Source organism: Danio rerio, chromosome 15 (assembly GCF_052040795.2).
Source record: "Danio rerio strain M-AB ecotype USA chromosome 15, GRCz13ab, whole genome shotgun sequence".
In the NCBI taxonomy this organism is placed as follows: domain Eukaryota; kingdom Metazoa; phylum Chordata; class Actinopteri; order Cypriniformes; family Danionidae; genus Danio; species Danio rerio.
The window spans coordinates 34,414,840-34,427,366 of record NC_141035.1 but is presented as its reverse complement, the minus strand read 5'-3'; the positions used below and the strand labels follow the sequence as shown (position 1 = coordinate 34,427,366).

The 12,527-nt window shown below is 35.1% G+C and overlaps 1 protein-coding gene across 1 annotated transcript in view; it reads right to left on the bottom strand.

Annotated features, from left to right (window-relative positions):
• The window catches only part of b3glcta (beta 3-glucosyltransferase a), a 150,684-nt gene extending 138,560 nt beyond the window's left edge, over positions 1-12,124 (bottom strand). The window contains exon 1 of the mRNA NM_001302251.1: positions 12,014-12,124. Within this exon, the coding sequence (NP_001289180.1) occupies positions 12,014-12,077 (64 nt within the window). The 5' untranslated portion in view covers positions 12,078-12,124. The remainder of the gene's footprint in view (positions 1-12,013) is intronic.
• Positions 12,125-12,527: the final 403 nt, after the last annotated feature.

The window sequence follows — 12,527 nt, the reverse complement described above, 5'->3', positions numbered from 1 at the left end:
CCGCACAAATTACACGATGATATTAATATTACATTTTAATTAATGACATTTTCAGAGTGTACAAGAACTCATTTGTTGAACTCCATATACTCTGCAACTTGATAATGAACCTACAACTGTTAATCAAAAGGGGGAACGCATTAAAGAGTCAGCAATTCACAAGAGCGAAGCAAACAAAACAAGTTATTAGTCATTGCTCCTTCCATCAATCACAAAGGCACCCTGATATTTATCAAACAGGCACTGAGCAGAGCCCTCAAAGCTGTTCGGAGAGAATTATTTTAATGACACGCATTAGTTAGGAGAAACTTCTGCCACTTGAATGGTGCTCCTGCCATTAAATGATAACACTGAATGCTATGGACTGCTTCTGCATTCGGTGGGGCTGTGTAATAATTCTCTCTGCCGAGTACCAGACCCTGCTGGGATGATGATTAGGACTGCCAGCAGTAGGGGAACTACACAAAATCCAATCCAAAACTAAAATAAGTCAATCAGAGATCCCTTTTTAAATTACTGCTGATATTAAGACTGGACTACTGGACTACTCTCTTTTGACATTTGACATACACAAAAAATCATGGCTTTATGACACTAATATAACTTGAAAGGAGCATGACAGATCTCTTGAATAAAAGCACCGCTCCTCGTCTTTCACATCACTTCACCATTGCACTTTGGAAGTGGGTGGCGAACACAAAGAAAAGGTTTTTCTGATGACCTGTCAGTCAAAAAAGAAAACTTTAGGGAAGTATAGCTGTTACGAAAAAGTCCGCTGACAGGACTGATAATCTCATCAAGAGCTTGTTGTTTAATGGCAATATTGGCAGGTCTTCTGTTCTCTAAATAGACAAATATCGATTGTCAAAAGATCAAAACAGGATAAAAGTGCAATTTGATGGCAAGATGTGAGCGGACTAGAATTTCATTATTAAAGAGATCTCATGCTGTGTCGTGATGTCTCTGTCTTGGTCGAGCACGCTTTCAAAGTGGGCGTGAAATTAACATTTGGGATCTTGTTGGATTGATTCTTTCATGCATATTATGGCTACATGACAATAGAAAAAATGATATTGCAATATGACTGAAGAGTTTGTTGAGGAGTCCATCTAGAAAATAAAAATATAAAAAGCTGAAAAATACTTTTCACTGTAGGTTTTTAAATTATTAACACTAATTAGGGCTCAATTATTCACAAAGCTTGACGTAAATATGTGTATTTTAAAATGGTAAATAAAACTACATGTAAAACATTTTTTAATCTTTGTACTTAATTCAATGTTATTTTTTACATTTTCTTTGTTTTTATTTTGGGGACTTACTAGACATTTTTATTCAAAGTATATATATATATATATATATATATATATATATATATATATATATATATATATATATATATATATATATATATACATACATACATACATACATACATACATACATATATATATATATATATATATATATATATATATATATATATATATATATATATATATATATATATATATATATATATATATATATATATATATATATATATATTAAAGTATTTATATTTCATAGTGTAAGAAATTGGTGGAAATAAATGCATTTTTGTTATTAAATAAATCGGAGCAAATAAATTAAGTTAAAAGAAATTAAATTAAAAATTTTTTTATTTAATTCAAAAGCTTTTCGTCAATTCACCTTCACAATAAAATCTCCAAAAGAAAAGTCTGAAGAAATTCTTATTGGACTATTATGCATTTTTATTAAATAAAAGGGCACCTATGATGCAAAATCAACTTTTGGAAGCAGTTTAGAAAGAGGTATAGTGTGTAGGAATAGTGTGTCTACTGTCATATCGTCCTTAAAAAAAAAAAAACTCAAGTCAAGTGAAGTTTCACAAAACTAATTTTGAGAAGAGCATGGGATATGCTTGACTGCAGCTGGTCCCTATTAGTAATCATTAACTAGCCAATCGGATTTTTCCAAATTGAACAGAAATATCCAGCCTAACTTTACTCCTTATATTGGTTTGGAATTCCTCAATTCTAGGATAGGGGTACACGGAGGCTCAGTGGCTAGCACTGCTGCCTCACATCAAGGTTGCTGGGTTAAGTCCTAGCTTGAGTTTTCTGCTCTCTGAATCGCGCATGGTACACCACTCTCAGCTGTATGGGAATGAGAGTGTGCACACCACACCTGACTGGACAGAAGAAGCACGTGCGCCCCTGTATATTATGCATGTTTATTGGCACCACTGGCGTGAGTGATGCTTTTGTTGCAAGTGCAGCCATTGTATTTCCAGTGTTTTGAGCTGCTGTGATGTGAAGCGTGACCTCTTCTGGAAGCGAGTCTCCCCCAAACTTATACCGGCTCCGGGATCCCCAAAAACGGGTTAAAATACCAGGAAATCTTGGCAACGCGAGTGAATGAGAAAGAGAACAGATCGCGAGAGGCAGAGTGACGGTCTAAACATTACATTTTATGAATGGTCTAGCATGTATTTAGGCCTTTTTACATTTAAGAACTGAAAGTTTTGTGTTTTTGACAATATTGCAAAACAGTTATTAAAATATGGCTGGAATTATGAGATAAATAAAACTTAATTTTTTAACATGAATATTTAATAATATAACTTCTTGTAATAATATACTTTTTGCAATAAACACTGTATAGGCGCTTTTCCTTTTTGTAAGAAGTATTAGATTTATAGGTGTGCGTTTTAATTCTTATACATCAAACATACACTCCAAACTTGTTCCTGATTGAGACATGTTGAACTCTTCTTGCATCATTTGCAATATTTCAAAAAATTGCATTGTTTGTAATTTTTCTTAACATTGTGTATAATATACTTTATTATTTTCTGTGGTGGTTCATTCGCTGTGGCGACCCCTGCTAAATAAGGGACTAAGCTGAAGTCAAATGAAGGAATGGATGAACTATTTTCTGTAAAGCTGCTTCTGGCCATGACATGTTCACACCTAAATAGTTATAACAGACGTGTTCAAAGGATTATGCAGCATCCTTAATTTATTCTCTTAGGTAAGGCAAGATCTTCTTTTAAGGTTCATATTTAGAGAGAAAACGTGCTTAATGCTTTAAAAAGCTTGAAGCATTAGAATCAATGCTTTGTATCAGCCGATCACAATGACAAGGAATCGGACTCAAGATCGGCTGCAAAACTCCTGATCGGAGCATCCCTAGCTTTAAGCCAACTTGGCTGTCAGAGCGACAATACTCTGCCTGGCTGTACAAGACTGATCTTAGTAATTAAGTCAGCACATACACTTTCAGGAAAAAGAAGTATACTTAAGTAAAGGTCAAGTATAAAACTATACTTTATTTAGTAAGTAAACTTGTATCAATCTCCCAGAAGCCCAAAAAATACACTGCAGTGACAAAAGCTCTACACTTTGTGGATAAAAAAAATATCTAAAAATAAATGTTACATTTTGGCTTAACGCTTGTACAGTTCAAATAATTGTTTAGCCATTTATTGCTGTCATTAAAAGAAATAAGTTAATACCATGATGACCACTTGTGTTAGTCTGAATAGTCGCACCACGCAACACCCCCAAAACTGTAAACCTAGGGGAAACACTGTGGAGGCCGACACATATGTAGGAAAAGTGAGTGGAGAGAACCAGCTCATTTGCATTTAAAGGCATAGGCTACAAAAACAGCAAATTGCTCTGACATCAAAATATGCATTTTCCGCAGAGTATAACAAATAATCTGACAGGTATTTTGAGCTGAAACTTTACAGACACATTCTGGAGACACCAAAGTCTTATCTTACAGCTTGTAAAAATAACTTTTATAAAAACGATAATATAAAAGTCATAAAAATGCTCCTGGTGTCTCTCTTCTCTCAAACAGGAGAATATTAAGGCTAACTTCTGCTCAATTTCTGCAGAGATTATGAAACACATTGATGGCAGACTTATCAATATTAATAAATAATAAATATACACAGCATAAAACTCGGTCTTTTATACTTTGAAGTACTGAAGCAGATACACACCGTCCTATTAGAGCAGGTCTGCACACTGTGAGAAAATGAGCAGAACTGGCATTTCTTTCCTCATCATAAATGCCTAGTTTGTCTCCATCTCCCATGGCTTTCAATCCCAAGCCAAATCCTAAGACTGCCTTTCACTGATAAGCAGAACAGAGCGCAAGGATTCACACCGCCAAGGTGATTTCATGCCATCCATGGATTCCTGCGCTCCCTGCATAACTTTAGATACGTGTTTGACAGTCACTTTTTCAGACGCAGAGTGCTGCTGTGTTTATCTCTTTAACTGTCGGGTGTAAACAGCACTTTTATCTTTCAGATCTGCTCGCTTAAACTGTCTCCTGACTCGAGCGGCAAAATAAGTTCTAGGGGAACATCTGTGGGAAAGACTTAACAAAACACCTGCTGGTTATTTTCTATCATGCAGTGTAACTCATCAACTAACAAAACATTACTGATGTTCGTGTTAAATGGCTTTGTTTTTATCTGTGCCTCACAGCGAAGCAGCAGTGGTCTCGTACTGATCATTCTTTCTGCCTGCAGGTACACACAAAAGATGTTGTCTCTTAAAGTCTTATTCTGCACATCATAAATAATACAAAAGGACAGCGCTGATATCTTGACACATACATACTTCATAAGACCCTTACACAACTATTCCCTTGCAGGGAAAAACATTGTATTTTAAGTCAGATCAGGGCTCAACTGTTTTTTTTTCTTCTCTTTCTTCAAGGTGGGTCTGGTTGGAAACTCTTCAGATCTGAACTAGCTATACTATATATTTTATTCAGTTTTTTTTTTTTTTTTTATTTACACATGTATTGTTTTTCTTTCTTTCCATTAGAATCATACAGCAATGATATGATTTTTTAATCAAAGAGAATAACTGTTTAATAATAAATTGTATTGTTTTTCTATTATTCTTTAGTGCAGTGGTTCTCAAAGTGGGGGTTGGGACCCCCCGAGGGGTCGTGGGACAATGAAAGGGGGTCGCCAGGTGATTTCCAAAAATCTATTTATTTTTATTAAACCATAAGAATTACCATATTTTATCCATAACCTAGAAAAAAATAGTAATTTATAGTTACTATATACTACTTTATAAAGTTACTATAGTAGCTAATAGTTACTAGTTCTATTCAATTGCGATCGCTGGGGTGATTACATTATATTAAAGACACAGCATAGCTGCATCTGATGCTTTCTGGGCCATATACAGCACTAACATACATAAAAAAATCTACGAAGAATAGACTTTGGTCTATTGGTGTGTGTGCACCATTGCATGCAAAGTTTTTGTATTTATAACCACCTCAGATGATATTGTGGGTCGCGAGCCACTGGCATTGTTATTTTGGGGGTCGCGAGCTGAAAAGTTTGAGAACCCCTGCTTTAGTCTATATAAAATCTTTTTTCTCATATACTTTTACACCATTCTTTAAAAAAAAAAAAATTGCAGAGAAGCATTTTTGTTAAATACCACATTTTTGTTGCTGTAGATTTGTCGGCTGCACATCCATGATGTGAATCTCATGTTCCACCACATCCCAAAGGTGCTCTACTGGATTGAGATATAGTGACTGTGGAGGCCATTTAAGTACAGTGAACTCATTGTCATGTTCAAGAAACTAGTCTGAGATGATTCACGCTTTGACATGGCATGTTATCCTGCTGGAAGTAGCCATGAGAAGATATGTATAAAGGGATGGCCATGGTCAGCATCAATACTCAGTTACGCTGTGGCGCTGACTCGATGCTCAACTGGTACTAATGGACTAAAAGTGTGCCAAGAAAATTTCCCTCACACCATTACACAACCACCACCAGCCTGAACCGTTGATCCAAGCCAGGATGGATCCATGCTTTCATGGTGTTCATGGCAAATTCTGACCCTACCATTCAAATGTTGCAGCAGAAGTCGAGACTCATCAGACCAGGAAACGTTTTCCAAATCTTCTATTGTCTAGTTTTGGTGAGCCTGTGTGAATTGTAGCCTCAACTTCTTGTTCTTAGCTGACAGAACTGGCACCTGGTGTGATCTTCTGCTGCTGTGGTCCATCCGCCTCGGTTCGATGTGTTGTGCATTCAGAGATGCACTTCTGCAGACCTCGGTTGTAATGAGTGGTTATTTTACTTACTGTTGCCTTTCTATCAGCTCAAACCAGTCTGGCCATTCTTCTTTGACCTCTGGCATCAACAAGGCATTTGTGCCCACAGAACTGCCACTCACTGGATATTTTCGCTTTTCCAAGCCATTCTCTGTAAACCCTGGAGATGGTTGTGCGTGAAAATCCCAGTAGATCATACCATCTGGCACCAGCAATGCCATGTTCAAAGTCACTTAAAAACTGCAGCTGATCGTCTTGATTGTGTCTACATGCCTAAATGCATTGAGTTGCTGCCATGTGATTGGCTGATAAGAAATTTGTGTTAATAAGCAGTTTGATATGTGCACCTAATAAAGTGGCCAGTGAGCGTATATTCCATCAAAATGGTTTCTCAAATGGGTTTGATTTTGTCAGTCGGCAATGGGATGGCTGGATCATTGTGCCTTGACTAATGGTGAGTCCTGCCTTCACAAAAATAAATAAATAAATAAATACATACATACAAAAATAAATATTGTATGCATAATCCGGGAGAAAAGGTTATGTGGTTCCAAGACTAAAAAGAAGTAATTTTGATGAATTACAAAGGCACAACACTACTAATAAATAATCAATAATAAATAATAAATTCTGTCATAATTTTCTCACTCTTCATCACATGTTCCAAACCTATTTGAGTTTCTTCTGCAGAACACAAATCAAGTTATTTTGAAGAAAGCTGGTTGATGGTACTCATTGACATCCATAGTAATTTTAAGGCAAAGGTTCATTCACTTTAAGTAAACTAATCTTTTTCTACAAAACCACTTTCCAGAACTTTCACATTCACTGTTCCTTGCTGGTGAAATGATATTCATGAGACTGATACCAGCGACGCTCCAGGGACATACGAGTCTTCGCTGAGGCCATCTTCCAGCCCACCGCGGTGCCTGAAGCTCTGCACAAGACTTTTGGCCAGCGGAGAAATTAAAATGGTCGTGCCGAACTGAGTCTGGTTCTCTCAAGGTTTTTTTTCTTCACTCCTATCTGGTGAAGTTTTTTTTCCCTCTCCGCTGTCGCCACTGGCTCGCATGGTTCAGGATTGGTTGAGCTACGCATCGATGAATTTGCTCTTCAGTGTTTGAACTCTCAGTAATGATTAAATCACACTGATCTGAGCTAAACTGATCTGAACTGAACTTAAACACTAAAAACTGAACTACACTGTTCCAGTTACTATGACCATTTATGTAAAGCTGCTTTGACACAATCTACATTGTAAAAGCGCTATACAAATAAAGCTGAATTGAATTGAATATTCCCAGTCTAATATGGAATACTGAAATCCACTGCAATAGTTAACATATTGCTGAGTCCCCTCTCTCTGTTCTGGCCTTTACTTTTTCCAAATTACATCAGACTGTCTTTGTATTTATAACACTAACATATTATCTCTAATTGCTTGTTGTATTTCTCATTTGTAAGTAACATTAGATAAAAGCATCTGCTTAAAAAAATAATGAAAATTACCCCATAATTCACTCACCCTCAGGCCATCCTCTGTATATTTTTTCTCTTAGACGAACACAGTCTGAGTAGTTTTAATTTTATCCAGGCTCTACCACACAGTACAACAGTGTTTGATGGTGGCTTTTATTTTGAAGCTTTTAAATGTGCATAAATCCATAATCAACCAACGTCAGGGGGTTAACAATACATTATAAGGTAATTTTCGGGTTAACAACTACTTCAAACAAACTTAAATGATAAAAAATAATAACATGAACAATTCAGTCCCTTTTTAAATGAGCAGATTTAACAAAAATGTTCAGCGTGTCTAACCAGGAAGAAAAAAAATGGGCAGGATGAAAAATGCAAGACAGAGATAATGCAGCACTAGCCCGAAATAGCAAGAGACGGTTAATAAACTGACCTACAACTCTAACACATGTGCCCTAGACCAGCGGGCTGTCCTTACTGCTGAACTCTGCAGGTGCGAGTACAACTAAACTAGGTCAGTACCTCAAGCCATTAGCAACCACAAGATTCATTCTTGAACAGTAAACCATTTTTTCTGTGCGCATCAATAACTGTAAACAGTTGTGTCTGAGAGATATTGCAGAGTTTTCTTGAATTTGAAAGAAAGCCTCAATAGGAGTTTCTTTTCTATGCAAATCCCAAACAATCTCAAATTGAGGCTCTTTGAGAAGTAACAAATTATGCCTCTGTGGTGAGACAAAATAAGGTCTACTGATTATATTTCTTCTCACACACAGCACACAATTTACCCGTGGTTCAGGAGTTAGCTTGACACTTTAGGTTAGTGGGATCCAGTGCTCTTTACTATACAAACAAATGAGGTGCTCGGTCCGACAGCCTGAACTGCATTTACGACTGGCATGTAGGCAATTTTAGATCTACTGCAAACTCACAATTCATGCAACTGGCTGCTTGTCCACTTGATTTATCACCTTAATATCCAGAGATGCCTAATATTAGACTGTCTTTACAGTAGTGGTGTAAAGGTACACATATTCGTACCATACATCTTTCAAATGGGTCTTTCGGTTCAGTGCTCTTAAAGGGTTTTCATATTGGGTAGTTCCCCGAGAACTAATTTGCCCATGGATCATTTTCCTGATTGCATTGCTACTGATGGTGCGAACGCCAGAATGTAGATGGAATGTAGACATAAAAGGTATGTGGATGAAATGGAGAACTAAAACACCAGACAACTTGTAGTGCCACATATCATGTAGGCTAAGAAATGAACACAATGCAGTGGACAATGGCTTGAAGTAAATGGTATTAACGTTAGCTTTCTGTATGCTTATTCATTGTAACTCTTTAACATTTTGTGCTGGTGTTTTGTATGGAATAAATTCATCCAGTCAGTGTTTACTCGTATCACTGTAGTTCCTATTGTGCAGGGTTATACATTTGTATACCTCTGAAATAGCTATGATCTAATTTAGTTCCTCTAAAAGCCTTGCTAACTAAAACCTTTCCCAACCAAAAAGCAGGTATTTTCATCATTAGTTCTAGAAACTGTGAGAAAAGTTCATCTGGTCTTAACTTTTACATAGTACCACCAAACAAACTTTTGTTTTAATGCCTTAAATATTAAACTTTTTAGTTTTATCGTCATTTTAACCAATTTACTTTATTATGCACTAATATCAATCTTTTATGCTGCTTCATTTTGATGTAGAAATAAAACTTTACCAAACATTTTATATCCAATAAATCACAAGAAGCTTTGTTTTGCTCACTTTGATAAAAAAAACTACAAGTTCTCTCTCAAGTTCTGGTGATTTTATCAGGAAGATTAAATAATAAATTCCATTTTAACACATTTGACACAGCAGATTACTCTGGGCAATTTAATGAACACGATCATTCATCGTGTGCTAGAAATAAGCTTCAGAAATATGTTGGTTAACTTGTAGACATAATTCAATGTAGCCTTACAATTACAGTTAAACTTAGAACTATTAGCCCCCCTGTTTATTTTTTCCCCAATTTCTGTTTATTCTGCATATTTTTAAACATAATAGTTTTAATAACTCATTTCTACTAACTGATTTATTTGATCTTTGCCATGATGACAGCAAAAAATATTTGACTAGATATTTTTAAAAACATTTCGATTTCCTTAATCTGTTATTTCATTTGGGGAAAAAAAACAATATATTTATAATACATTTATAATATTTTGGAGCAATAACTCAAATAAATCATTGACTTTAGCTAACTTCATTTGTTTCAAAAACATTGATTTTTTTTTTTTTTTTTTTTTTTTACAATTTAAAATGGCATCTTTGGATATCTTTTTTGCTGGCGATACTGTTGTCTTTAAAAAAAGTAAATAAAAAATCTTACACATACCTCAGGAACAGTATAACAGAAGATTTTGATGGCTTTAAAACCTTGACTTTTCCAAACCACGGTATACCTTGAAAACTAAAATTAATGATGACTAAAAGGGATAGTACACCCAAAAATGAAAATTTACTCACTATTTTCGTTTCCATGAGTAGTTTCAAAACTTTTATGAGTTACTTTCTTTTGCAGAACAGAGAGCTGTAAACACTGCAAACAGCATGAATGCCAATGTTCCAGGTTTCCAGCATTCTTCAAAATATCTGCTTTTGTGTTTAGCAGAAATAAAAAAAGGAAGGCAAATAGTTTTTAAAAAATGAGGAGTGAATAAATAATGACAGAATTGTCATTTTCAGGTGACCTATTCTTTAGTTATTGTTTATGTATTTTTAAATAATACAATAAATCCTCCATGAAAGTAAATAATTACAGCTACTGGGAAAATTACTATAGTTGTAGGTCTGTCACAATAATCAGTATATCGACCTATCGCACAACAAATGGACATGATCTCAGTCATTTTTGGTGAAGCAGTATATATATCGCCCATACATAAAAAAATAAAATAAAAATACAACAATTCTAGCAACATTTTGGCTGATTTTGCAACATCCCTACCTCTAATGGAGATGTCAGTAAGGTTAAATAAACACTAAAGTATTTACTATAAATTACTATAGTATATATATAGTAGCAGATAGCAGCCCAACTTCTTACCTTACATTTTTTTGTTACCATTTATTATTTTTTTATTTAGGATATGCGTTTTCACTTTCTGACTCCACTGCCTCATTATCAAATTGTTTAAATAACTATAATTAAATGAAATATTCTTAAGAATAAAATATGATGTGTTCTTTGGAAGAATGTACTTGAATCGTGATCATATTATATTATATTATATTATATTATATTATATTATATTATATTATCATCTTGGCATTATATAAAGAATGGCATAAAATGGTCTTAAAATGACAATAATATAGTTTATAGCAATTATCAATTTATCGTACAAAAAAACATGGATATTGTGACCGGCCTATATATTTGACCCAAAAAAATAATTTTGTTTAGATGTGAATGTGCAATTTACATGTTTTGCTATTTTTAATACTGGTTATCTAATTGAATAGTTAACTGCAATGAAGGACTATAAAATATACTCTATTTTGCTTTCCTCCTGTGAAGCAGGTATTCTACCATACTTTTCTAGTCCGCTACTTTAGGTACTGTTCAAAATATTCAAGTATCTCCCTCAGACATTAACTTTAACTAGAGTAAAGAAAGAGTAACATCTCAGGTACATCTTCTTCCAACGGTATTTCAGATTTCCACACACAAACTGTTGTGCTTCAGACTACCGCACATCAGTCTGTTCAATTAATTATTTACAGTTGACTACCAGGTTGTGGCAGCTTTAAACTTCCTGTGTGATGCCCAATAAACCATGTCAAGACAAGAAGCTATGTTTTGAGACAAAGAATATTACACCCAAGATGCCCAAAAATGTTGTCAAGCATGACAGCTCTCTAGATTTCTGAGACAAAATCAATCAAAGTCACAAAAAAAAAAAAAAAAAAGTCTAGACAGGCTAGATTCTGAAACAGCCAATCACACCCATGGTACCCCAAAAAAAATGTTGTCTAGGTAGGCAGCACAGTCATTCATTCAGGCTACTATGCAAATAAGTTTGAAAAAGCATGAATGATTAAAATACTTTAATATGTACTCAATGCAGCTATCAAACTGAGTCAATTAAAAAAAGCCTAACGCATTCCTCATAACTTAACGGAGTGCAGAATAGCTGTTACACTAAATAAAACAACAAGGAAGAGTCATTTTAAACAGGTTAAAATCTGCCATTAGAAAAAACTGTTCACTATAAACACGTTTTTCCATCTAAAAGCAGTATATAACAGTTTAGACAGCTGCTTATTTCTTGCAAACAAATTAACAGCACGTTAACGTTAATAAGCCAAAGATTCTCGAGCTCAGAAACTTAGGCATATAAGAGTAGAGAAACACTTACCAAGAGACCAAAGGAAGAAATACTGGGTTACACTGTATCCGTTTTGACACTTTATGGAGAGCATAGTAAGAAGAAGCGCGGTTGGCAGCTCTGTGTATCCTATGTGTGCTGTAAAAGCGGAGTGTTTGCACTGCTTCTGTATCCACACTCTCTACTGTGCGAGCTGATCATCACACAGCTTTGTTTTGCGAAGACATTTCCTGTTGAACGCGCGTCTCGGCTGCGCCCTCTGGTGGCCGCGTACACGGGTATTACAACAAGGGGCAGTGCTTGTCGCTTGACATTAACATAAGCGCGATTAAAGGGCTTATTAAAGAGATAGTTCACCAAAAACGACACTTGTCATATTCAATTTATAATACAGGCATCTAAATAGTCTGTGGTTCTCTTTTGAAAGACTTTAAATTAGTAGTTTACAATAAGGTTGTATTAATAAACAAGACATTACAGTATTAATTCATGTTAGTTAACTTTAGTTTAGATCTTTATTGTTCATGTTAAAGTCACAGTGCAT